Source organism: Desarmillaria tabescens, assembly GCF_030435595.1.
Source record: "Desarmillaria tabescens strain CCBAS 213 chromosome Unknown EV420scaffold_117, whole genome shotgun sequence".
In the NCBI taxonomy this organism is placed as follows: domain Eukaryota; kingdom Fungi; phylum Basidiomycota; class Agaricomycetes; order Agaricales; family Physalacriaceae; genus Desarmillaria; species Desarmillaria tabescens.
In genome coordinates, this window is record NW_026848416.1 from 58,589 (window position 1) to 85,449 (window position 26,861).

Consider the following 26,861-nt stretch of genomic DNA (forward strand, 5'->3'; position numbering starts at 1 on the left):
GGTGATATGCGCTCTTTACTCTCATTCATCAGGAGCATACTTCTTTCAGTGCCCTCACTCCTCATTCGTTGAAAGACGCACTTCTAGCTGCACGTGCCCTTGTAGATACTATTCTTAGTACGAGTCTAACATGTATTTAAGCTAGCCTACACTGTGGCTTCAAACCCCAGCTTCGGCTAAGGTTATATACTCCTAACTCTTACAAGCTCCTTGCTTTCGCTAATAAGTGACGCCTAACCTCTCACAATCTATCAACCCCTCTCTAACACTGAATCACTGAATGCGAGTGACAGGATAGAGATCAGCCTTGGTTCAGATTAGAGTTAGTGCTTAACAGGCTCGCATCTGAGAATATGTGTGGTCATCCTTCAATACCTCATCCATTGCCACAAGATATGAAGCTGGGTACTTGGCAATGCATCGTATGAAGCTAGCACATTTGTAGGAACACTTTTCCTTCACCATCTTTGTGATTTTTTTGACACTATAGCAAGCATCTTCAAATGCGTGGTTGATGGTAGTAAGACAGACAGTGATGTTGTGATAGTGTTGAAGACGTTCTTGATATTCATCAAGGAACTTCGAAGGATTGTGCCAGGCTAGAGAGAGAAGGTATGCTATATTTGCAGCAAGAAGCTTTCGAGGATGCCCATGACTGAGAGCTTGTTCCTTTGTGACATCTCCAGTGAGTCGGAAACAATGCTGGGTGCGATAGAGTGTTGATAATAAGAACCTTGTCATGTGTAGGATTTCCTCTTGCTCTCATGTGGAGAGCAGTGATATGCCTACAGGGCATACACACTTGAAAAAGGCATGTAAAATTCTATTTTACAACATTACAAGTTGTATCTCTACCTATACTAGTAAGAAAAGACAAGAAATTGGGAAGTAACCAGTGTAGTAAACCATTGGGACTTAGCCATACAATATCTACACCTCAGGTGACGAGCCAGTGACCTGATGACTCAGCCCAAGTGACTGAAGGTCCAGGTGGGTCGACGCACATGGTACCAGCTGACCCAGCATCCTGGCACTGATGGCCGCCTGATGGCATCAGTCCGAAAGTAAGAATAACAAAACAAAGAACGATCACGTATGGCTTTACTTACCTGGCAGCTTCCCTAGTCTCTGAGGCAGACGGTTGGCTCACCAGGTAGATGAGAAACAAGAACCATAACACCAGGGGCTCTGCCCCGGTACAGGTAAAACTTAGTATCATGAGCCAGGACACCAGGTTGCGGCACAAGATCATGATCGGGTTCACCTGGGAGCTGGGATATGAGCTCATATCCACCTGGCTCAGTCAGCAAGTGCAGTAATAGTACCTGGAAAGATTTGAAATATAGATAGGGTAGAATAGTATAAATACTGTCCATGTTACTAGCGGGAAGTCAGGTTTCTGGCCCCCGGAACACTACCAAGCAAATTAGTATGGGTTTTGGTTAAGAGCTTCGAGTCCTAGACTCACCTGGAATAGTATTTAGTGACCTGGTCACGTTTTGTGTGCAAGAACAGTTCAGAAAGCAGTCAGTTCAGAAAGATACAGACAGAAAGTCAGAAGTACAGTCCAGAATCCATGTTAGTACCAGTAAAACTGCAACCAGGCAGACAGTATCAGTTCAGACACTGCACCAGGCAGTTAGTATGCATTCAGGAAACTGCACCAGGCAGCCCGTTGGTATCAGATTGTGTTTGGTAACACAGAAAGTTCAGATTTGTGTCGCTTCAAAATATTGCAATCAAACAAATAATATTCATTGTCAACCCGGAACTAGTATCCACAGTACAAGTATCAACCCAGTGTAACTTACCCCTTTGAACTGCAATTATTGAGTGTGTTAGGGTGTGTGTGTGTGTAGCACTTCACATTCCTTAACATAGTTAGTACCTTTCAGCAGTTCACTTGAGATCATCACTGATATGGTGGTAGACCATGCAGTACAAGGCTAGGGGGCTGAGTATAATGATGATGGTCAGAGGGCAAAGTGCATGCTGGCATGCATGACATCATTGCCTCACATGGCCAAAACTAAACATTTATTTTTTTCACTACTGTCATCATTTTCAAAAATGGCAATAATGACTTGACAGAAATAAATAAATAAAAAAACCCAGAGGACTCAGTCTTGCCACGCTTGCATTGGCCCCCATCTTCATCCCTGGAATCTCACTAATGACTCAGAAGCAATGTACCAACATCATGTTCTCATAATTATAGCAGATCAACAGATAGCACATGCTTTGCTTGAAGTAAGCAATTCCTTAACACTAGCCGAGGACAACTAATCACCAGTCAAAGCATAGAGCCCATTGCTATTAGGAAGAAGGCACTGATTTGAAGTACAATTATGATCCTCATAATCGTTGTCATAATCATTTTGATAATCGTCCCATAATCTTCTCATCCCTCCTCATATTCTGAACTTTAATATATAAGTTTGATATATAAGGCCATGATTGCTACCAATGTTCACAACCAACCATCTCTTCACGAAACCATACGTTCCAAATGATGTCCTATCAATACCAGTCTTTCGGAGCCCCACAGGAAAATAACAATAATATAATGGAGCAGTATGTTCAAATTTCCAACCATTTCAAAGGCGTTGTCATTGATTTGGTGAGCAGTGGGGGGAATCTGCCTCTTGATCTAAATCTTGGCCATGAGGCAATTGCTTCAGGCATGCAGTATCTGTATCCCATGCATCTCATGCATTCAATGCCTAGGTGAGTGATTGTAATGGTCTCAAAGGTGTCGCTGTTGATTTGATGAGCAGTGTGGGGAATCCGCCTCTTGATCCAAATCTTGGCCATGGCATGAATGGTTCAGGCATGCAATATCTAATGCATTTGAGGCATTCAATTCCTAGGTGCATGGTCATAACAGTCTCAAAGGCGCTGTCTCATCCTTTTTCAGTGAGATGGTCCCCAATGGGCAAACCTTACTGCACTCCTCGATCATTCCAAAGGCATCATCATTGATCAGACCTAGTATGCCACCTACCATTGTTTTGCTGAAGCATCGTTTACTTTGTTGCTATGAGTGTGAGAACTACTTCTATGCTTTCCATGTGGACAAGCACATTCATGAACACCACCATTCAGACCTTGTTCATGACAGCAAGAAGACTGGATGCCCTTGTTGTCTCAAAAATGTTACCAATTTTCCTAGGCATTTCCTGACACACTACCCCACCATTTGCATGGCTGAGTGTTCATGGTGCAGCTTTGCATCGAACCGGTGATACGCTAGCCACGTGTTCACACCTTGATTTTGCGATTTTGTAATAATACTAGTGCATATCTATCCCTGACTAGTCATAACTAGAGGACTATAGCGGAGGCTTCGAGCTGATAGTCAAGCCAGGAAGCTACTAGTTGAGCCAGGACTTAGGCATGATACCACTAGTGGGTCAAGCCTATAAGCCGGCATGACTAGTACCTCGAATACTAGTACAAGTCATTGAATAATGGTCACTAGTAGACGAGGGTAGCTATGAGAGCATCCAACAAGAAGCAGAATACACAGATCTTGTGAAAGTACAGTCACTAGTGGAACAATCCGAGCAGGAATGCCTAAGATGGTTTGACTAGTTGCGTGGCAGTCTCTAACGGGACTTAGAAATGAATTAGTGAAAGAAGCCAGCAGCCCAGATTTGACTAGGGTGATTGAGATCTATTCCGGTCGGCACTAGTATAGCCGGGTTCCGTCTTCGATCACGATCGAACAGCTACTACAGGCACGAACGCTGGAATCGGAGCTTATCCGTGACACTAGTGGAGCATTGTTGGGCTGAGGGTGCGGAAGAGGACCACTTGCAGAGTTCCCGGACCCACTAGTAATCAAGAAACTACCTCTAGACCACGTATTGCGTGATCATTCACCATTTACTCGTGACTAGCCAAGAAATTCTTACCAATAATACCCTTTACCCAGTTTATTTATACTTCGATTGTACCTTACTAGTCGGTATATAAGCAGTAGAGTAGGTGCACGTGCAGGCAGGCAAGCCATCCCTGTGATTGTGACCTACTAGTCAGTAACTAGTGCCCCAATTAAAGGCTTTTGTGCTTAACCTCGACGAAGCGGCAACTAGTCGCTAAGTTACCCATAGTATTGAGTGAATAGAAGTGTTTTTAGAGTCCACTGTTGTGTCCTGCCTAGGCTCAGAGTGTTTCGAAGTTAGTTTAAGCGAGTTTCTCGAAGTTTAAAGTATTATTCTTAGGCCAAGAGTGCCACTAGTCAGCCAAGAGTGCGACTAGTCAAGTGTCTATCACTTGTAGGAAGCAGTATAGGGCCAAGAGAGCCACTAGTTCGAAGCAGTTTCAGTCAGAGCGAGTGCAGTAGCTCCAAACAAGTCACTATTACATTCAATTGTGTCTTAACAACCCCACTAGTGCGAGTAGTACCTTTGTATAGCTCACTAGTAACGAATAAATGTCTTTATAACAACTTCCCTTGATTATTGAAGTCTGTAGAGTGCTTCTATCATACTCGAAACGCCCAAATTCAATATATTTGGTGATTTGTGTAGAGTAGTAGAGGGTTTGGTGTTTGTGGTGTTCATATCCATTCACTAGCCTTTAGTCACTCGCCGTTACCGAGCACATCACTGGCTGGGTAATGTAGTATACCACGTGCGGTCCAACAGAGAAAAGGAAGTGTGTGGCAAAGAGGTGGCAGTGGCGGTGGTGTTGGTGTTGGTGGGGAGGTATGAGTCATCCGAGGATGGGCCAGTATATTCCCAGTTGTTATGGATATTGGGTATCTGCTAACTCGGTGCATGAGTCAACACATGCCCGTACTTAGCCTTTTAAGTTCTAATAGTAACTCGCTCGTACTTTCTCATATTTTCTCTTACTTTCCCTATTTTTCCTAAGAATGCTAGAATATTATGGAACAGTGTAGAATAATAATGACTCAAGCTTTTTGCTAGTACTGTACTATTTCGTTCAATTCAAACGTCACACATCACGAAGGCCCCATTCGAGTATGAAAAACTACTGTTCATCACACGTCATGGGAGGCTCGTTCAAAACTGATTTTGCACCACGTCACCAGTCCAAAACTGAAAGTTCCCCTAACTGGATAAAAACTTCATGTAAAGGTGAAAATTCTGCCAGAAATGCTTCTCCTTTTGATCTTTTCTGTAAAATGTTCCAAATTTTCATCCTAACACTGTACAATTGAAGCTGACTCCGAATTTGAGGTTCAAATTTTTTCGTCCGTCACGCATCCCCAATGCTCCATTTGAGTGTTCGAATTGGTCCAAACATGTCACGCATCACACCAAGGTTTGAATTGAACGAAATAGTACAGTATATACGTGTGATTATATCATTGTATTAAAAACTGAATCAATCAACTCACCATCTTTTGCATGAACTCTTAGCTATGCCTAGCACTTGCTTTCTCTGACAGCCAGTAATAGCTTCAAGCTTACCCTCGCCGGAATCCATCATTTTCCTGATACATTCTTTCTAATCAATCTTACCTCACTTCGATCACCACTCCTTGCCTTGGCGAGAGATGATGTCAGGACACTTCCTTTCATAATCATCCGCTGTTGTCTCCAGACGAATCCTTGATAGAAGAATTTTAGAAGATCGGAAGATATTAAATAAAATGAAATGACCGCACAACGGCTTTGGTCTCATGTGTGTATCCTCTAGTCCTTGAAATAGTGCTTACTTCTGGAATTTTCAAGAAGAATATAAGAAAAGTGGGTCGCATGGGGCACAGACACTATGTTGTTCTCTTTTGACCACGTTTCTTTGATAATTCCACTGACGGCTTGGAACTTAGTTCTCGGTTTTGGCGACTCGAAGAAATCTGGATATCGAGAAATATGGAGTATTAGGGGTTTGCTACGAATCAAAAACATCATATTCGTATTCTTTGGGGAGAACGTATAGTCCGCTGTGATGATCTTGGGCCACATACACCCGGGAAAAGAGAGCATGAACAAACCTAGTTAGGAGTATTTAAAAACTTGAGGTGAATGAGCGAACATAAACACGAACTAGGAAGATCAATCCAACGTGTAACGATAGCATGAACGAAGCATGAACAATGCCAATAAACAAACCTTATAAATCCCCGGTCGTAAAAAATCCAGATCAGAAGCATTCCCGGGATCCCACACTTATTGTGAGAGTCAGGATGTCGAGTATATCAGTCATCCAATGAAGATTTTTGCAATAGCAATTGAGAGACTGCACCGAGCTGAGAGAGCGGAAGAATTGGAAATTGGCATGTGTGCCTCACGTGGTGAATTTGATTTGGTAATTCCGGTCTTTGCTTCCTTCCCTCACTTAGCGTAGACGCGCGATCCCCTTCTTCTTCAGATGGTAGCTCCAAGTTGGCGAGATGGTGATCTGGCCAAGATGACAGCAAACCAATGATGTGAGATACATTGGTACACTTCTGGGGACTTCATAACTGATTTTATTTCTAGATAACCATGCCCAGCGCCTCAAGGCCAGCCTAGAACACGGGAAATCCTTCCCCAAGGGGATCAACATCAACCGGATCTCGTCGCAGAGCTATATATCATCGTTCTCGTTGGCATACACTGGCCCTCACACAGTGCATGTTCTCACGATGGAAAATCGTCTGGTTCGTAGGAAGGGAAGAAGGGACAGGGTCGATAGTGATGAGGTTCGTGTGCAGTTTAATTGGGCGGGCTTGATGGATAGCAGTGAAGGAACTTGATTGCGCGAGGTCGGGCTTACCACACTTCCTGGCACGCATCACTGACAGTGAGAACACAGACGCGCAAGTGGTTCCACACCCACAAGGCTCCAGACCGGTTCACATGGACAAACACTTTCAAACTCGATTTGCTCTCGAACGTTCAACGTCGTTCAATGACTACCCGTATTCCATCGATGGAGTCGATCTCGAGCACCTCGCATACGAAGACTTGCGGCTCACCTCCTGCTGACTCTCTCCCCTATCAGAAACCACCTTCACCGGTTCGCCAGTATTCTGTATCTAATTCCTCCTCAGTCACTGGCTCCTAACAGGTTCTGGTCTGGGATCTCGTGTGCGGGCACAAGTGCTCAGAGTGATCCCCCAGAGGCGTGTTGTTCACAGGGGTGAAGCTCAAAGCGAGTATCGCAACGGCGTTGGATGGGTACGTGCTCGTTCATCTGATGAATGACGACTAACCTATGCAGGTCACAGATAATCGCGCTCCTGCTTTGGAATGACACGAGAACCGTGCATGAAGACAACTCTGTCGACATCTGGCTGCGCCAAGTTAACATCATCAGCGACGTCTAGATCTAAGCTCTCAGCGACAACCCCTCCAAAACGCTGTCCAACAACTGGAAAGCCGGTGAACACGCCTACCTCAATAGCATACGCAACTTGCAGGTACGGTTTGTACAACTATTATAATCACGCTTCTTCATCTCATCGACTCACAGTACGACGACCATATCCAAGCTCATCCACAACCCACCTGTCACCCTCGTCGTCCGCGCCCGCTCTACCACTCCCTACAACACCCTCCCTCCCTCGCCGACACCAGGCATGCCCCGGAGTCGACAGCACCAGCGTGACACCCGCTTCCGTCCTCATCTGCTACGGAAAAAACAACCCTCGGTATCCGAACTAACCTCCCTGTCCCTCGATTCTCTCACCTCCCGACGCGGAGCCCTCCGATCTCAGGTCCCCCGCTGTGGTCGTGCGATGGTCAAACATGCCGCTATCACGGCCCCAGTCCTCGTTTTCGTCAAACAATTGGACGGCGTTGGATTATGACGAAGAACTCGGAAGAATCGCCCTCGGGTCGGGGTTTGGGAGGATTACAGTTGTCCAGTTGTAGTCATAATACATGTCCTTCTGATGTACTGGATGTGGCGTCCAAAACTAGGGGTTCGAATCCCTTTGGAAGGGTTAGATTTTCTTGTAATTTTTTTCTTCCTTGAAAATGAGCCTAAGCTTGATTCAGTGTACCCATCATGCCTCGTGCAAGTGATCGTATTTTCATTACTAGGTCATCTACCTTTCCAATGTATGACCATTTACGTGATTCTTACAGGTGGCTAGTTTCCGCAATGAGCATCGCTATGAAAGGAAACTGTAAACCATCATTCAGAGATAATCCTTCGTGAAGCTGTGGTTTTATCATGCTGGTTGTCTGGTTTCAAGTCCCGGTCGGAGGATCTCCAATGGAGGTAATGAGTAATTCTTTTTGTATCGTTCTTGTTTGAGCTCTTATACAACGGTGAGCACCGTAAAAAGGCTTAGGATACCACAGACGATGTCGAATTGGTCACGTCCTCTTGCTCGGAGTATCTTTCGGTTTTCGTCGTACTTTTCTTACAAGACCCATCTACCTCTCTGTCCATTTTTGATTCAGTTTACTCATCCTACCTCATGCAAGTGATTCGTATTTTCATTACCAAGCCATCTACCTTTCAACTTTCCAATCACTTGCATGTTCTTCAAAGGTGGGGTGTTTCCGCAACAAAAGAAATTGTAAACAAGAATTTAGATATTCCTTCGTGATGTTGTGGTCTTATCATGCTGGTTATCTGTGTTCGAGTCCCGGTCGATGGATGTTCCATAAAGATCTTTTTTTACATCTTGTTCGACCTCCTTATCGTATAAGAGAAACTCCAAGCAAGACTTGAGGTACTTCATCGTGACGTTGTGGTACAGTGATTTATCCTTCGTTGCTCACCTGGGTTCGAGGACCCCTTTTTGGTATCATCTCGCTCCAGCTCTTATCCAACCCTCTCATCCCCATTCTCGACTCTCCAGGCTCAGTTCAGGTACCACAGACACAGTCATGGCTCCTAGCAATTGGTCACGCCCTCATGCTCAGCATAGTCAGGTTCCTGCTTCGGATTGACTGCGGGTTAGTCGCATTGTCATTGCACGACCTATCTATCTCCCTTTCCATTTACGTCTTCGGTGAAGGCACCATGAGCATCACTAGTGTTGCCGCGACTCGGCTCAAAGTGACTTAGCCGATACAGTTATTTACCGGTCAATGAAACAGCAAAATTGGATATTTACTGTAGGTTCCAATTGGTTGGGAATTTTGACTAGGTTTGAATGTAAGAATGTGTAATACTATGCAACAATAAGATACAGTAAAAAAAAGATGCTCAAAGGTGCAGGTACAAGTCCGCTTTCACAGCATTATTGTGGCGTGGGTATTCTGGGCTATTTTGAGTCATTGAAACAGTCCGGCCCATGTACCCAAACCTCATTAGTCAGCAACTTGGAATCACTCGAGTGCTATAAGAAAGCGAGATCTCCTTTCCAGTCTCCCTCTGATATACAGCCTCGAAATCTTTGCAGATTTTTCTTGCATCTTTCTGAGGAGCACTGGGTAGTTTGGCAAGCTCATTCTTGTGTGCAATGACTGCCTTTTCCATTAGCTGGTCATGGCATTTGCAAGTAATCTGGCACTTTTTCAAGTTTGATTTAGCATGTCCAGGCATAGTAAAAAATTGAGCAAGAGGAGAAATAAAATTCGGAGGCAATGGGGCAATAATAGGCACATTGGACTGTCAGACTGTCCATCAAAGGCAATAGCTTGGCAGAACCACACTTTTATCTATGCCCTAGACTCCTCAGATAATGGGCGCCTGGTCTCAAACTTGTCATACAGGTTCTTCAGAAGGTCATTAACATTATTGAGGCCTTTGTGGGTGATTACATTCAGATGGAGGACACACATTTCTGGGTCAGATTTTGAGTTCATGAGAAAATAGATATTTTTAGAACAGAAGCCTCAATTTCTCGGAATATTATCCATGTCACATATGAAGAATTACTGTAGAACATGAAGATACAATACACATCAGCAATGTAATACAAATTAATGATGAAGGATGAAGGGAGGGAGAGCAAGAGGCTAAGTGTTTCATTGAACCATGGTGTTGCAATGACCGGTAAATAACTGTAAGCCGAGTCCATTTAAGCCGAGTTTGAGCCCACCTTAACGGAGTCGGCTCAAGCTCGGCTCAAGTCGGCTTAGCCTGAGTGTTTCCAAATATGGGCATGCATCTTCGCGCACTTCGCTACTGTCCTTTCTCTGTTCATATTTTCGCGTCTTTCAGCGTAGTATTTAATTGAAATCATAATCTGATGCTTTTGAATGTATTTGGTGTCCTCCAAGGCTAATTGTTATTGCCGACTGTTTACCTGTCCTCAACTCTAAGCTAAAAATTTCAAACAGGCTTCGAAGTAGTTACCAAGTAGAAAACCTTAAATAGTGCAGCAAATATTGCCAGGTAAGTGCTTTTTTACACTTATTGACTAGTCTTGAGACTCTCTGATGCTCGGAGGCTTGTCTAACCAAGTCATGTTTCAATGATTCAGCTATACCAATATCTGAGTAATTTAGGTCCATTCAAGGCTTCTAAGACTTCCTTTGTTGCAGTTTCCAAGTCTTTGCTACAACTACAACAAAGTCATCTCAATTGGCTGCTCTGGCTCTTTCCCCAGTCCTCTCATGTGAAGATTTTGTAGAATTTATTAATATTGCTCAATTAGATTAATGCATCAAATATAAGGCAAACTTGACCCTCACAAAGGTTGTATTCACTCACCAACCAAGTTAGGTATTGATTTCAGAAAGAATGTTGGCCATCATCGAGCAATAGCATCTTTCGCACTTCTGATTTCCTTATTTGGTTTGAGTCGGGACTCAAGCCAACTCACGGCAGCTTGAGCCGACTCGACTAATTAGAATTACCAAAGTCGGTATAAGCCTAGCCGAGTCGAGTCTAGCCGAGTCATGGCAACACTAAGCATCACTATAAAAGACAACCAAAATAATCCTTCGTGACATCGTGGGTCTTATCCTGTACTACGTACTGGGGTTCGAGTCTGGGTCGAAGAATTAGCAATCTCCTGACAATGCTGTTTTTTTTTCCCTCTTGTTCAAGGTCTTATCCGAATTGTTCCTCCGTATTTGGCACCCGAAATGGTACGGAAAACAAAATCCTGGCTTTTATCAATCGGTCATGACCTCTTGCCAGGTCCTCGTTTCGGTTTGTTGACACCCCCTAACGCAATATCTGTTAGGTTCTCTCGACGGTCAGTCATATCATCATAAGGCTAAGGCATATCTTAGTATTGAAGGTGCTTGGGAACAATGGGAAGGAATTTCACTGTATGTCCTTCCCGCTTCTTGTAATACTCTATGAAATGATGAGAGGAACCGTCAGTATACCGAATTTACTGCATATGCGGCGCTTTTGTCTGGAGTGCCACCTCCTGTTTTGCAGAAAAGTCTTGTGGTCAAGCATCGTCATACATGGAAGCTTCACGAACTCCGCCCCCTGGCTATGCTGGCTCTTTAGTGCCGACTACTTATCGATGAATTTGACCCCTTATCTCCCGCAAACCCCTTGAGGTTGTATTTTCCAATCTGAATTCATATCAAAGATGATCACGATGGACTTGAAAGTTGAAGTTCGCTGAACCTGGTGGAAAAGAGCCTCTTTATTACCAGAGAGCACATCGTCTTCAGCTAGACGAACAGAGACTCATCTGTGACATCATCATAACAAGTGAGGTACAGTCAATGAACTCTATTATTTGCTATATATTGATATTGCTCCCCATGGACATTCAGCACAGGGAGAATTCAATCTTGTCGGTAGGGTTCGCCCATGTGACGGCTTCATCAGTCTCTCTAAGGACTACGTATGTTGCCAAGTCTTGTCAAATTCGCTAACATTTATCTATACCTTATCTAGGTTGATGGCGATCAAGGAAAGTAGCTCTATCGGGGGTACCTTATCGGGATTGCTGACGGTAATTTGGCGGGAAGATGGTGTGACACTTTGAGCCCTGTCGCTGTGCCCGGCTATGAGGGTTGCTTCATGATGTCACGGCGTCTATGAGTCATTCTGTTATGGACGGTGTGCTATTACTGTTGGAATGTCAAGTGTCGCGCATCATGGTGCAGTCGACGTCGGGATCTTCAGTGGGAAGCACCGTTCATCTGTTCTCCTCCTCGGCTTTCCTTATTACATCATATTGCTTCTATTAGTGTACACGGCATGTAGATAAATAGGTAGACGAACGACGATGACCCTCGCCTGTTTGCGAGGGTTCCCTGCTATATCCGGGTGAGCGGCTGGAGAATTACCGCTTATCTCAACAATTACCCTACAAATACAGTGGTATTTTGTCCATATTGGTCATCGGGTTATACGGTGGCAGGTGGCAGAAATTTTCTTTGGACCTACAGACCAGCTTCGTTTTTCTCATCGCGATGAAATAAACAGTGTGTTTCATCCTTAACAGCGCGATTTTTCTGTGGATGAAGGAAGCTGTCAATGATGTGTAGCGCTTTGACGTGAGAGGATCAGCGCTGATGTGTGAACAGGGCGCTCTTTGAGCGCTCTCATTCCTAATTTGGTAAAAAGACTAAGCACATCGCATGTGAATCGTGATGGTAACATTCAGTTTTGATGAAGAGCGGCGGAGTCAGTAGAACAACCAGTAGCGAAAGCTGAGAAAACTCCGACTGCCATTAGGCTAAAGGACCTATCTTTTTGTCACTCCCGCTCTGTCGAAGCCCAAAATCTCCGCTCTCGCCAGTCTGTTTTCAATGTGGCAACTTGATCTCATGCACGACCAGCGACACTCGGACCTCGCTTATAGGACCTTAGTGAACTTTGACGAAGAGATAGGTTTGGATTTCTAGTCGAATTGCAGACATGTAATGTTGTCATTAAGGACTGAATACGGGAGGAACCGAAACGATCGAGCGATCGTGTCTAAAAATAGTGCGGGTTGTGTAGATCGCTCGAGTTGTAGCTCATTACAAAATGAACGTTCACAGCGCTTTGGGGCCCGAGACTACCGACATCATCTTTGAGCAGCGCGTGGAAAGAATTATTATTATTATAAGTCTCTTTCAACAAAATTAGTATACTAAAAAGGGTCTAGAATCTAGTGGTAAATGGTATTCTACATCTTCTATGTAATAGCTTAGTTGACAAGCGATGTTAGATTAAGCAGCAAAGATCAGGTTTACGCTAGAAACTAAGAGCCAAGGCAAATGATGCATCATTTACAGACCATTATGGGATAGTAGTGAGGTGTGCGATTCTATAGTGTCCGGAATTTAGATTCAAGATATCTTCAGGGTAGTTGGCTGGCGAAAATGCCTAAGGGATGTAGAGGGTGGTGTTCAGTGTGGCGAGTCTGTTATTTTATTTATAAATGAGAGGCAATCTGCGTTGATAAAATTCACTTGCCATTACAGAATCGTTGTCGGCGTTTCCAGGAGGGTTGGCAGTCATTAACCATGAAGAGATACGTGAAGGAAGCAGCGACAGCAAAGAGATCCAGAAGAACTTGAAGAGAGACAGAGGAGAACCGAACACAGACATAGAGTGTCAGAGATGTAAAAAGCCACTGTAAGATCATGAAACAGGAAGAAAGAAAAGATTGATCTGAAGTGGAGGGATAAGACGCTGTGGGTATCGGCAGCAAGGGATGTCTTACCGAATGCCAGAATCATTATTTTCTAGTGCAATTTTGACACATAGATCTTGCACCGTTAAAAAGCGACGGTTGTCCTCCTTTATCGACACAATATGCAGGACAGCGATACAATGTGCTCCACATGCAGGTGCACTTTGGACACTGATAAACATGTGTAGTGCACATAGAGGAATACTGTTCGATGGTACGGAGGTAAAGCATCGTTACTACCTAAAAAACCACTTTTTAACGAAGATTGAAATCATTGGACTCACAGTTATAAAGCGCCCCGTTCTACCTAGCTTAACGCCAAAGCAACAAAAAAGGAGAAAATGCAATAGTTAGACAGCATTGGAGACAGTGATCCATTGTGGGGGCGAAGGGAAAAATGAGGTTTGAGAACACGATGCTAGTCCGTAAATCACAAAACTGGAAGAACACATACACCCAACATATACCACTGACCTGGAAAGGCAATAAACGGTTGATGTAAAGCTCAAATAAGGACCCACGTGGACATTCAAGGAGTGGTTCATCTCAGCCCGGCGCTGTCCATCAAGTAGGATGCTGTATATATTCAGGAACATCGATAGATTTGTTTTCCTGAACATGAGACAGTAACAATATCTTCAAAGTATCGGCTATTAGTACTGGTGATGTGGCGGGAAGGTCAGGCCCATCCACGGACAGGGCAGCGGACTGCCATGCCATCCCACTGACTCTGAGAACGTGGACCCACGATGAAAGTTCCTCCCCATGCGATAGCACACGTTTGTGAGTATACAGCTCCAGCGTTTATCTTTTCCTGATGTTGTGTAGCGCTTTTGACAGGGGATGGCGACACTGATAGTGAACATGTCCTTGTTCGAGACGGGCATGTTCTGCGCGTATTCGCTCCAAAATGGCACATCGTTGGTCAACATAAGTCAGAGCATGAGCTTGAAGTCGACCACTTTGTCGGCCTAATCGTAAGTCAATGATCAAAGATGTTGCCTTGTATCTTGACGATATCACAGGAAATTCTTATCAGCATTATTGATTTCGAGCGAAGCTCAACGGCTTTTTCGGTCCGTCGAAGGAATGGACATTGTCTGGTACCAACACCGTTACGACCCACAACTTTTAAACTTTGAAGTCACTCATCCGACTTGGGAGCGCTTTATCGATGAGCGCGAAATTTAAATTACCGAGTGAATATACTTTCGAACACACGTTATTCGCTGGGGTGGTCTGATTCCAGCGACGCTACATCAATATCGCGATATTCACCATCGTTAGGGGTGCAAATATACGGCATAGCCCTTACCTAGATAGGTGCGTTCATTGCTCAACAACTCTGGACGCCACCTGGCTACTGACAGCTGTAAATTAATAGAAGTGTCCAATGATAATTGCGCTGGGAGGCGAATGTGATGTATCTTAAGAGCGTCTTTCCATACCAAAACAAGCTTATTTGAATTTCCATCCAGCTTGCTATGCTTACTCTTATACCCTGTCGACACATGTCAGAGCTTGTTCTAACAGCTTACTCGACTCGTCTTTTATTACCGACTGTTTCCCAGGGGATCTAAACAGCTTACAGCTAGACAAATCGCCTGCTGGCTTACATCCATTTCTCGGAAGGACCGCCTCCCCGTCTCCATGCTTGCTTTAGTATCCACCGTGGCGTAAACATGTCCTGGATCCAGTGTTGTAGGGCCACCACACCCAACGGGCGGTGATTCCAGCAGCGATGATGTGTCTGGCTCCTGAGAATCTGGACTCGAAGTCGAAGACTTGGCCAAACGGACGCCGAGTGCATGGTACCTATGTGTGAATTACCTTTATATGTTCAGGATTTCCACTCTTTATTCATGCCAATGACCAGTCCCAACATCTATTTTTCATCGGCTGGGTTCGTCTCTTCATCATTCAAATATTTTGTGCTTGGACTCCACTTGTCGCATAGCTTCGTGCAGGGTATTCTTTTTGGCTTATGCACCTTTTTTCTCCCTTGAACCTTATTGATGCTTCTCTGAGCGTGGCCCACATCTAGCATCGTTATGCATCAGTGGTTATTAGTCAGAATACCCATGAACATTAAAATCGGTACCGACCTTCTCGGGTTCGAAGGGCATATCCCGGGTCCCAATTCTCCTGGCGCCACTTGTAGAATGTGACCACACTGTATAATTCTCTCATATCAATATCCGTGTTTCGATGCTGAAATCTAGATCTACACTGCCGCTGAACCTAATAATCTGGTTGCTATGAATTTTGGCGGATCAAATTTTGTCGGACCAGGCGCGCGCTTGTTACAGTGTACCTGGTACGTGAATAGGAGTCCGAATTTCTGCGAGTCCCGGCGGCCGAGCTCGGCCATAATGTTAGCTGCTTCCAACTCGTCGGAAAATAGTAGTTGAGGTTGTAAGACACATCAAACAGGAGATTTCCTAACACCTCGAGGTCGTCGAAGCGGGACGCTGTTTCAGTGGGGTCAACCCTTCAAGATCACTTTCAGGACGCGTCAAGTCTGAAAAAGCACTGATACCTTTCACATCTGTGAAAGGAACAGCGTAACAGAGAATGGCTTACCGTTGCAACATTGGCGAGAGTGATGCGAATGATGCCATGATGTCCAATTTTGCGAGAGTCATGAGATGTGACTCGCGGACTCGGAATAGCAAGGACTCGGTAGCAGCGAAATAATAATTATGTATGGAGATGCATATACTCGCCGGTTCTTGAGTGGTTCATCTTCTTTGTGTGAAGGTCCTCGAAAGGAGAACAAGAGTCCATCAAGAATGAGAAACTCGATATTTCTGAAATACGGCCAAATTCCAATCCCTGCGTTCCCTTCAGGCTCATCGATTCGGGCCAATTTCATGGGAAGGAGCGTGGTTGGCGGTAAAGGTACTTGTCTGTTCCCTGAAGTACGATAGTATCTCTTCCAGTCGCTCAAAACAATCTTCAGATGTTCTCGGAAGTCTACTTTGATGATATCAATACCCGCGGACCTGCACAAACTGGACATAAAACGTAAGGTTTCCAATGAGGAGAAAGTGGCGATGAACGAAAGGGAAACCAAGGAGATGGACGGCGCCTCCAACTCGGCGGCCGGCAGAAGTGGCGAGGGATGGCCGGCAGAGGGTAAGAGTCTTCGCGTATGGTATGTTTAGTTTGGTCAAGGGGCTGGGTTTTGGTGGTACAATCAACCATGTGTAAGGAAGTGAAAGGATGAAGACCCGGAGCAGAGAGCTATTATTCCCTAATCACGTCAGTCCTATTATACGCCTTTCTGTGGCACAAGTTGTCTCGACACAGCAAAGTGAAACAAATGTGCACCAGGTCAATGCCACAATCGGAGTAGACCAGCATGATATTTTGTCACAAAAACATCAGGTGGGTGTTGTGGCTGTTCCAAAGTTTCCCTCTCAGAAAAGAGGGGTACGCTTGGGACTTTCTGCTATGGTACTCAGTTTATCATGAATGCCGAATTAGGCGCAAGAGAATAGCCTAGCACCAGAAACTGTGAGCAACTGGCCGTTCCGTAGCAAGGAAGCGATGCAAAGGCTGTGAATCGGTGGTATTTCGTGGATAGGTTTCAGCGCTTTGACCCTTCCTTCTATGTCTGGAGACTATGTTCAACGAGGCGCGAAAAAGTGTTTGAAGCAAAACGCACCACAGGGAAATGTCTGCGAAAATATGGAGCAAGCCTCCAAACAGCGTGATACCATCCCAGATCCGTGCCAACTGAGTAGTCCTGCTCAAAAACAGTTCATGAGAAGTTTATACCAGAGAAACTACGTCTAAGTGCACCGCTGCATGACAAATTACAAAGGACATGGTGGTGAGGATCTAAAAAGAGAGTCTGTAATCGACCGGGCCGTTACGTTTATTGACCAATTATTCACGCAATCATTTACATTTAAGCTTCATATTTTGCAACGCTCATTGGAAGCATATGTAGGTACATACGGATAAAGTTCCGGTCATTTCTGGAACACGAAGCGATGGGGACATTCTACAAGCACGTTCATGGAGAGACTTCATGACATATTGTCCGCACTTCCAGATGTTCAATACGTGCGCTTGATGCTAGATCAAAGGCTAGATTTTTTTTTCCGCACCCAATTATCCGACGTCGAGAGCTGTCGAAAGACAGGATATCTTAAATACGCTGTTCTAGATTGCCTTGATATTTTAGACACAATTCCCTGCCACGGAGGTTTTCTCCACCTGCACGGGCGAGTGCTTGAATGAAAGGAACGTACCTCCTTTTCCACGTCTCAGAAATACGAAGGTTCTTCATCGCATCCACTGTAGACTTTCGCTCATATGTACATTCCAGGTTGCACTACGCAGACCGGAGAATGTCGTATGCGAGTTCCATCTCCCCGCTTGAAGAATGGTGAATACCCGTTTGGAAACGCTCACGAGGGGGTTCTGGAAGGCGTGCATTTCTCAGAACCCGATACTTACAGATTAGAGGGTGAAAAGATGAGCGCGAAGCGCAAAGAATGAGATTTGGTCTACTCTTGACATGTTTTATGTCACTAGTCATATGATATCCAGTTGACACGGTATTATTCCTGCGAAACAATGATATGTATGGACTGATCCAGGACTGTAAATAATGGACAGTGCTGTGTTTAGTTGAACAAAGTGAGGAAGAAAAGTACGAAACGAATCTGTCGAGGAACAAAAATGGCTAAGACTAGACATGGATATGGCGAGTCTCTGTTAGTACGATGTCATTGAAGCATAGTGGATGCACATACGGGAAGTGTATATACTCCAATCGTTTTAATATCCACAGATTCTCTCTACGACACGCAGAACTACTTGAACGAGGAACTAAAATAAGACAGATCTCAGTGACTTTGTTTCTATGAACAAGATGTATTTCGACTCACGATGAGGAGACCCAATACGATTTTCCTCCATCCTCAGCGATGGTCCCAAGGGCTTATCAATGAGAGGAAAGGCGTTGAATATGGCGACTGTAAATCCATGCTTACCATTTCCTTTGAGAGAGACATCAGGATAGGATCCGCAAGCTAGACAGCCGAGGGGGAATTTGATGAGAAAGTATCTCCAGACTGACGGAGCTCACTTGAGGAATGAAGATGGACTGCATTTGAGGACCATACCGAATGTATGGATGGTAACGGACGCGCTGTATTGTTTTGTATGTCGGTGCTTTGAGAGTGGATTTATCTTTGGGAGGTGCAGGGTAAGTCATAGTCGTGGTGAGAGTACCGCTGGCGTTTTGCTTGAATGTAACAGAAAACTAGCGGAAAGTGAAATTTCGGGGGGAGAAATGCGGAACATGCGCAAACAATACACCATGGAAATCGGGTAGATGATATTTAAACAGCGGATTAAATGCCTACGATGCTGTACTAGGCGTTTAACGTACTCATTCAGGGCATTATCTTAATGATCATTTCATATGAAAGGAACGGGATAAATGTGTACGAGCACTGTCCGGAATGTGTAACTAAATACCTGCTACAAGACCGGTATACTTCAATCCTTTGTAGTTCGAAAGAAGCAGGAAAGGGGAATAGAGATGATGGAAGGACACAATCCTTTCATAATTATCTACTGCGGTGTCCAGAGCGATCCTTGATAGCAGAAATTAGGAAGATCGCAAGATATTAGAAGGAAATTACCGCAAAATGCCTTTGGTCTCACGTGTATATGGTCCACTCCTTGAAATAATGCTCACTTTTGGCATTCGCAAGAAGGGTATTAGAGAAGCGGGTTGCGTAAGGCACACACATTTATTTTGTTCTCTTCCGACCACGTTTCTTTGATAATTCCGCTGACAGCTTGGGACTTAGTTCTCGTCGATTCTGGCGACTCGTGAGTGACTCGAAGACATCCGAAAATAGAAATATCTACACTATTAGGGGTGTTCTGCGAAATCGGAATATTGTATTCGTCCTCATCAGTGAGAAAGTGTCATTCTGTCGTACACTGCGGTGATCTGGAACCACATACCTATACACCCGGGGAAAGCGACCATGGACAAACCTAGCTAGGAACAGATTGACAGGGGAGTTGGTGAGTGAAATTAAATACAAACGAGGAAGATAAATCTAATGAGTGACGATGGCATGAACAGCCAGGCAACACCCGGGTCACAAAAAATCCAGATCGGAAGAGGGCGTGTAAGGCCTGTGATCCCGCATTTATCGTGAGAGTCAAAATGTTCATTATATCAGTCATCCATTGAAGATTTTCGCAGTAGCAAAAGATTGTGCGACAAGAGAGGGAGAAAGAATTGGAAATTGGGCCTTTGTACTTCACGTGGGAATTTGATTGCTGTTATTTGGTAATTCCGGGCTTTGCTTCCCTCACTCAGCGGAGACGCGCAATTCCTTTCTTCCTCAGATGGTAGCTCCAAGTCGGCAGGAAGATGATCTAACCGAGATGTAACCAAACCAGTAATGTCCGCTACATTGGTACGCTTCTGGCGACGTGATAACCGATTTTATTTTCAGATTACCATGCCCAACGCCTCCCGGCTTTTATTTCAGGCCAGCCTAGGACACGGACATCTTTCCAAAATGCGATCAATATCAACCGAATCTCGTCGCTCAGCTTTATATGGATGTTCTCGTTGGCGTTCGCTGGTCCTCACATGTACTTGTTCTCGGGATGAGGAATCGTCTGGTTTGTAGGAAGGGAAGGAAGGACAGGGTCGATAGTATTAAAGCCGATGCGCAGTTTTCTTAGGTGTGCTTGATGGATGGCGGTGATGAAAAATCATTATACCAGGTAGGGCTTACCACACTTCCCGGCACCCGTCACTGACAGGGAGCACCCAGATGTGTAAGGCGTTCTGCGTGCTCACAAGGCTCCACACCGCTTAGCATAGACAAACACTTTCAAACTCGACTTACTCCCCAACGTTCAACATCACTCAACGACTACTGTATTCCATCAAAAAATCTGATCTCGAGCACTCCGCCTGCTCTTCTCTTTTCCAATTCGGCTACACCAGAGAGTACACCAAGCATAAGTCGCGTTCCCTCACCCCATCTCGCATATGACGACTTGCGGCTCGCCTCCCGCTGGCTCTCTCCTCCATCTGCATCTGAAACCATATTCACCGGGTCGCCCGTATCCGGAATTAAATTCCTCCCAGGCCACTGGCTGCTAACAGGTTCTGGTCGGTCCTCATGATCTGGGATCTCGCGTGCGGGCACAAGTGCTCACATTGTTTACTGGGGTGAAGCTCAAAGCGACTATCGCAGCGGCATTGGATGGGTACGTGCTTGTTCGTGTGATGAACGACGGCTAATATTCATGTAGGCTACAAAGAATCGTACTCCTGCATCTGGATGACAACGGGAACCCTGCATGAAGACCATACCATCGACACCGACCTCCGTCCAATCAACCTCACAGCCGACGGCCTAGCTCTGATCGATTCGATGACCCTCCAAAATGCTGACCTACAACTGGAAGACAGACGAACGTGTCGACGATACCAATGGAATGCCTACGTCCGCTCTCATCTGCTTCGCAAACAACCCTGGCTTCCGAACTCACCATACATTCCCTCTCATCCTTCGCGCCGCCACGATCTCCCAACGCGCTGCCTTCGGTACACAGGCCGCCTCCATGATCGCGTGATGGTCGAACACGCAGCCCTCTATGCCAGCCCATTGTCCATGTTCGCGTTCTCGAGCACATTGAACCACTGGGATTATGAGGAAGGCGGTGTCTGCGGAGATTACCATTTTTCTTTTGTAGAAGAATATGCGCTCTTAGTCTGTTCAACTCCCGCACCGGAATAGGGACAAGCCTTACCGGCACCATTCGCAGTGACTGGCTGTTGCTCTGCGAACAAGTATGCCTCGGGAACCGTCTGTCGCCTTCCCAACGCATGCACATACGGGTACAAAGCGAAGCCTCCGAAATCACGTACATTCACGCACGGACCCTTAACGCGTTTCCGTGGTTCCTTCGGTGCTCCGCCGACTACTGCTCGCTCCTCTCAAGAAAGCCTATATACACCACAGCGTTGTCATCAGGCGAAGCATGGACGAATTTTGCGATGCACTTTGCATCGACGTGTACTCTTCCTGGGCCTCCCCACGGCGAGCACCAACCCATTTCTCTCCTCTTCTTCTGGACCGAGTATTTCACTTGTGTACGATCCTGTCACTAAATGTGAATGGTCAGGACGCTACACGAACGCGTCCAAGTTTCGCGCTCTTTCCAATGACTACCCCTTGGACCGGTCTCCAACTGCTCTAACGCCGGGAGGCGAAACGACGTTCGCCGACTTACCTACTTCTGAGGATCAGGACAGCATCGACAAGTCAGTGTGAAGGATCTTGATTGTCTGCGGTAATGCGCGGATGGTCGGGTTTGTCGGGTGTTCCTAGTGACGTGGTTTCGTTGGATCAGTAAGCACTCGTTACTGTTGTTGGAAAACGGGGTATCGGTTCGTTCCCAGTGTCACATGCGCGGTAGCAAGCCAATAGTATTGCGCTTGGCTGAGCTCTGCAAACGCATGAGGATCTACTCTACAGTACCTACTTTTATACTAAATGTACTTTTACTAGAACTTTCCACGCTTTTCCTCAGACTTCTTCCTTAATAAGCAGACTCGGCATGATGCCGGATTGCCAAATCCCAACAACTGTGATGAAGATGTCTATCTTATGTCGTTTGTAGAGAAACGTGCTCCTACGTTTCGACGACAAAGAAACTGCACCAAATCCACTCTAACAACGACAGTCTCTGCCCTCGCTGGCGACTTGCAGGTAAGCGTGCTCCAGCTCTTCTAATTATGCTTATTCATCTCTTCCGCCCGCAGTACAACCATTGCATCCAAGTCATCTTCATCACACAAACCATCTCGTCGTCCACACTACCTGCCCCTCCCCGACTACTACACCCCCGTCGTCCTAGCCCCAACCACCGTGTCTACGACACGCCACTCCTTTCGCTGAGTTTATGGCATCAGTGCTCCATCATCCGCACCCAACGACCTCTCTCCATCCTCATCTGGTCCGAGAACGGCTTGAGCCTCTTGCTCCAGGTCTAAATTATCCCCTCGTGCATCATCAATGAACGCCCCCGCCTATACATTCTCCTCCGACTCTCGTCAGTGAGACGGTATCCCATTGGTCTCCACTCTAATACGCCGATATTGATCCATTCACATATTCGTGCTGTGGATGCAGACGGGGAGGAACACAATAGCATCACAACACTGGTCGCAGTCATATCTCGGGTCCGGTTGACTCTCTCAATGATGTGAGTCGACGGCGGTGTGAAGAGCTTCGAAGGGTAACATACTCTTCCTGGTGTAGTCGCGTCCATTATCATATGTCACGGGTTTGGATCCCTTCCGAAGTAGTGGTTTGGCCTGGGATGACGGGAATGGTTATGTTCAGCATGAGTATCTGGTATGCTGCACTTGCTGTTTCGGTGAAAGGAAATGCTCACGTGTTCAAAGGTTCGCGGTTCTCTTCCTTCTGGCACCATCCTTCGCCCTCAATATCACAGTTCCCAGCATCGTGCACAATGGCGAACCGACCAACCTGTACCTTGTTCATTCTCCCCACGATCCTTCCGAATTCTTTTTGAAGAAATTTTATGGCCAGTCGCTTTTGTCGAGTGAAGCGGTTTGGGTGAACAACTTTACGAGAAATGTGAATGCCTCGCTACGGTTTAACGAAAATGGGTGAGTCAGGACTTTGTATATCTGAGACTGTTGCTGATTCTCCGTGCTCGGTAGCTTGTTCACTATACATACCTATGCAAGATCAGAGTACGGATTCTGATTATTCTTTGATCAATGACTGAAAATGGTCTAGTCCTTCCATCGATGATGTCCCCCTTGCGCAGAGCCAGCCATTCGAAGTGCAGCGGGTGGATACAATTGCACGAATAACTACGACTAGTTCCTCCTCCTTGTTCGTCAACTCGCTTCCTCTTGACTGTAATGTATCCACTGATCGCTCTTCAGAACTTCTGAAGCTACCCAGTACACCGCCACCGCCATAGCGACTTCTTCGGGCGGATGTGGTATCCCCGTCGGTGCCATTATCAGATTCGCCATAGTATCTGTTATCTTCCTCATCACAAGCGCCCTGCTGCTATACCTATTCATTCGAGACCGGAAGAAGCGCGCGCAAAACAACTCGGACACAGAATCCACTCCGCCACCCTCGGAGAAAAAAGGCGACCATGACGTAAAGCCAGAACGCGTCGCGCCGCCTACCTCGCGCCGCATCCTCGGTCCGTCCGGAATTCGTTGATCTCATTGGAGGTCAGACAAGCCGCTGCTTTACGGGATTTGAGGGAGCAAATCGGGTCCCTTCGGCGAAGCCTGGCAGGCGCTTTCAAGTCTGAATCTCGGGTGGAGTTTGGGGAGAGGCTAGGTCATGAGAAGAGTGACTCGCTGGGAAGCCAGTTCCGGTTGTGGGTAGATCGTGGTAACCAGGAAACGCCGCCACCAGAATACTTGTCCCACCGGTCTTCTGTGGGTAAAAGTGCGGGATGACGGGAGTGTAATTTATTGATATCTTTGTTTATGTTTCTGCATTCGCTGGATGGCGTGTGCGTGGTCTTGGATCAGTACGAGATTGTATACCAGCTGAACCGTGTACAGGAGACGCGTTTTTTACTATACCAATTCAATATTTTGACGTGATGAGGGAATGTCGGCTGCCATGTGCGCAGGAATCAAACATGATTTTGTGAGAAAAAGGTCAGTCTTCGATGTTTGATTCCTCTCGCAATTGATGCAGCAGCTAAAAGAGGTACATCACGAGAAAATTCGGTCTTGGCATTTTGCAGGAATAAACGAAGAGACGGCAGAGGCGTAAATCTCGTCCAGCCTTGCTTGATGTTCACACACCCTGCCCTGTACCTCGATGGCATTTGTTTCCCGTCGAGCGCGCGTTCTCCGAAATTGACGACGGTAAAAACTTCGTCCACCATCCGAAGACAGAACGTAAGGTCATGGCTCTCACAGGCATATGAATAAGCGACCTTGTGAGTTTGCTGTGCTATGAAAAGCTTTTCATTGAGTACTCTCACGTCCTAAACCCGCTCCAGCGCCGCAATCTGGCTAATGATTATGGCTTCGCGATTCACGTTCAGCCATCGTGACTGCATCATGCGATCTGATGTCTACCTGGGTGCCTGTATTGGTCGAAGCCTTATCCACGGCGTCTGCGTTATTTCTCTTTTCATTGCCACGATGGCCTGGCTGCTTGATTTGCTTGCTTGTGTCCTTGCCGCTTCTCTCGCTGTATTCATACGTTCTCATTATCATCGACGGTCACTACCCCCAGGCCCACCAGGTCATTGGTTGTTTGGAAATGAAATCCCAAAAAAGCGGTGCGTCGTTCGTAGCGTATTTTGCTATAGTAGGCTTATTCTCACAGGGAGTTCTTGAAGTACGATGAATGGACGAGGACTTACGGGCCTGTTTTCTCTCTGACTCGGTTTGGGAAGGTGTACATTATCGTTGGCCGATACGATGTGTGTTCGCACTTTATGCTGACAAACATGAGACCGATGTTCGAATCTAGGCGGCTGTAGAAATAATGGAGAAGGGTGGTACCCAGACATCGGACAGACCAAGGGCCATTGCCGCATCTGAGACGTTCTCTGGAGGTCTTAGGTCTATTCTGCTCAATGATACACCTAGGTGGAGAACTTTGAATAGGTTAGTCATCTACGATGGCAAACGCAAAGCCGAGTTTAATATAACGTTTGTAGGGCTTTCCATGCACACTTAAAGACCAATAAGGCAGCGGCATATGAACCCGTACAGCTCCATCACGCAAAAAAACTGATTCTTAATGTCCTTGACGAGCCGAAGAGGTTTACAGAGTACACAAAGATGTACAGACTTTTTTCGTTTCTGGGTATGCATCGAGCTCATCTTCTGAACCAGATATGCAGCATCTGTGATTCTTACCCTGACCTACGGGAAAATGACACCTACAACATTCGATGATCCTGATCTTCAACAAATGATTCGAGAGGCAAACCGGCTTCGAATGACAAATCGCCCGGGAGCTTACCTTGTGGATACGTTTCCCGTTCTTCGATGGGTTCCTGGGTATCTTTCCGAACTTAAGAGGTGGCATCAAGATTCGCTTGCTTTGTGTCGTCGGTGTTTAGGGTATGTTCAGACAAGGATGGTCAGTGCATGGAACGCTGTTTTTTATTGGAAGATACTTATGTGCCTGTCCAGGATGCTGGGGAGGAAGTACCTGCATGTTTTGGGAAGGATCTCTTGGATAATAAGAAGATGTCGTTTGACCAAGCTGCGTATCTTGCTGGTTCGATGTTTGCAGCAGGATCGAATACAGTTCGTTTTCCTTTTGCCCGTTTTCTGCTAACTACTGAAAACTCTAGACCGAGTCTGCAATAATCTTCGTTATCATGGCAGCTACCTGTTTTCCTCATGCTGCGAAAGTTGTACAGAGAGAAATCGATGAGGTGGTTCCTCGCGATCGATGTTGGTAATTCGGCCTCATCAGGTGGATTCTTATTGAATGCGGAATAGGTAGGTCCGACGTTTGAGGATAGGGAGCGCCTCCCGCAGGTTATGGCGTTTATTTCCGAATGTTTTAGGTGGTGAGTACGTTTTTCTCGAAGGTGATATGCAGCTGCTGATAGAAGCTTCGAAAAGGCGACCGTTGTTTCCAAGTGGTTGGTCTTCCGTTGCTTATCTGCCGATGACGAGCTGCACGTACATTAGGAATTGCACATGCCGCTTCTCAGGATTTCATCTGGGTTAGTGCTCTTTTCGTTCTTTGGCTTCGTCTCACAAGCATGCTTCAAAATAGCAAGGCTATGTGATTCCCAAAGGAGCTACTATTATCGCATCGCCTTGGTATGTCTGTATTCCTATAACTTTGAACGCCCTTTGCTAAAAAAGCAATCACAGGACCATATTCCGTACCCCTGATGTCTTTCCCAACCCCGAAGTATTCGATCCTCAAAGATGGATACTTGACGGTAAATTGAGAGATGACATCAGGCAATTTGTTTATGGATTCGGTCGGAGGCAAGATTTCTTGTACGTCTAAGCCTTGCCGAATTGCTGATGTGGATGTATGCAGAGTTTGTCCGGGATCACGCGTTGCGAATAGGTGAATGTCCTTTATCTCTATTTTCTTGGGGGTGTTAATTTTATCGATGGCGAAAAGGTCGCTGTTCATTAATACGGCGCTTCTTTTATGGGCTTTTGATATTGTTGCGACTGAGAGGATTGACTCGATGGCATTTGCTGATGAGCCAGGGATGCATCCTGGAAGTTTTGGGGTACGCTTTGATCTGCGGTTGGGGAAGGAGAAAGAGGCTTGGGTTAGGTCGTTGATGGACAACTGAGCGAATGGAACATCAAGGATGG

General features: G+C 45.9%; 7 protein-coding genes across 7 annotated transcripts; 5 read left to right on the top strand and 2 right to left on the bottom strand.

Annotated features, from left to right (window-relative positions):
- Positions 1–330: 330 nt before the first annotated feature.
- EV420DRAFT_1280899 (uncharacterized protein) lies at positions 331–741 on the bottom strand (the record flags this gene model as incomplete). Its single annotated transcript, XM_060468228.1, has 1 exon — positions 331–741. One exon carries the CDS (start codon positions 739–741, stop codon positions 331–333), a length of 411 nt encoding a protein of 136 aa, XP_060322465.1.
- A 5,332-nt stretch (positions 742–6,073) lies between these two features.
- On the top strand, positions 6,074–7,771 carry EV420DRAFT_1487281 (uncharacterized protein; the record flags this gene model as incomplete). The annotated part of the gene is made up of 7 exons (XM_060470500.1): positions 6,074–6,151; positions 6,206–6,257; positions 6,459–6,661; positions 6,775–6,986; positions 7,013–7,139; positions 7,236–7,381; positions 7,435–7,771. 7 exons carry the CDS (start codon positions 6,074–6,076, stop codon positions 7,769–7,771), a joined length of 1,155 nt encoding a protein of 384 aa, XP_060322466.1.
- Positions 7,772–9,179: 1,408 nt separating this feature from the next.
- EV420DRAFT_1589103 (uncharacterized protein) lies at positions 9,180–9,468 on the bottom strand (the record flags this gene model as incomplete). The annotated part of the gene is made up of 1 exon (XM_060474885.1): positions 9,180–9,468. The coding sequence occupies one exon, from the start codon at positions 9,463–9,465 to the stop codon at positions 9,235–9,237; it is 231 nt and encodes a 76-aa protein (XP_060322467.1). The 3' UTR covers positions 9,180–9,234.
- A 4,746-nt stretch (positions 9,469–14,214) lies between these two features.
- On the top strand, positions 14,215–14,607 carry EV420DRAFT_1652225 (uncharacterized protein; the record flags this gene model as incomplete). The annotated part of the gene is made up of 3 exons (XM_060478624.1): positions 14,215–14,248; positions 14,294–14,442; positions 14,491–14,607. 3 exons carry the CDS (start codon positions 14,215–14,217, stop codon positions 14,605–14,607), a joined length of 300 nt encoding a protein of 99 aa, XP_060322468.1.
- Positions 14,608–20,646: 6,039 nt separating this feature from the next.
- Positions 20,647–22,668, top strand: EV420DRAFT_1670237 (uncharacterized protein; the record flags this gene model as incomplete). The annotated part of the gene is made up of 5 exons (XM_060479045.1): positions 20,647–20,663; positions 20,703–20,734; positions 20,780–21,240; positions 22,042–22,242; positions 22,296–22,668. The coding sequence occupies 5 exons, from the start codon at positions 20,647–20,649 to the stop codon at positions 22,524–22,526; spliced, it is 942 nt and encodes a 313-aa protein (XP_060322469.1). The 3' UTR covers positions 22,527–22,668.
- On the top strand, positions 22,669–23,337 carry EV420DRAFT_205162 (uncharacterized protein). Its single transcript, XM_060481200.1, has 3 exons — positions 22,669–22,890; positions 22,941–23,168; positions 23,223–23,337. Exons 1-3 carry the CDS (start codon positions 22,811–22,813, stop codon positions 23,266–23,268), a joined length of 354 nt encoding a protein of 117 aa, XP_060322470.1. The 5' UTR covers positions 22,669–22,810; the 3' UTR covers positions 23,269–23,337.
- Positions 23,338–24,587: 1,250 nt separating this feature from the next.
- Positions 24,588–26,839, top strand: EV420DRAFT_1589118 (cytochrome P450; the record flags this gene model as incomplete). The annotated part of the gene is made up of 13 exons (XM_060474886.1): positions 24,588–24,832; positions 24,880–24,976; positions 25,027–25,163; positions 25,217–25,342; positions 25,395–25,644; positions 25,698–25,814; positions 25,862–25,964; positions 26,017–26,073; positions 26,193–26,242; positions 26,296–26,342; positions 26,397–26,516; positions 26,572–26,601; positions 26,659–26,839. The coding sequence occupies exons 1-13, from the start codon at positions 24,693–24,695 to the stop codon at positions 26,837–26,839; spliced, it is 1,455 nt and encodes a 484-aa protein (XP_060322471.1). The 5' UTR covers positions 24,588–24,692.
- Between the last annotated feature and the right edge of the window lie 22 nt (positions 26,840–26,861).

Coding starts and splice junctions, on each gene's coding strand:
- EV420DRAFT_205162 (XM_060481200.1), top strand. CDS start 22,811: ATGTCACGGGTTTGGATCCCTTCCGAAGTAGTGGTTTGGCCTGGGATG. Junction 22,891..22,940: donor ATGTTCAGCATGAGTATCTG/GTATGCTGCACT, acceptor ACGTGTTCAAAG/GTTCGCGGTTCTCTTCCTTC. Junction 23,169..23,222: donor CTACGGTTTAACGAAAATGG/GTGAGTCAGGAC, acceptor CGTGCTCGGTAG/CTTGTTCACTATACATACCT.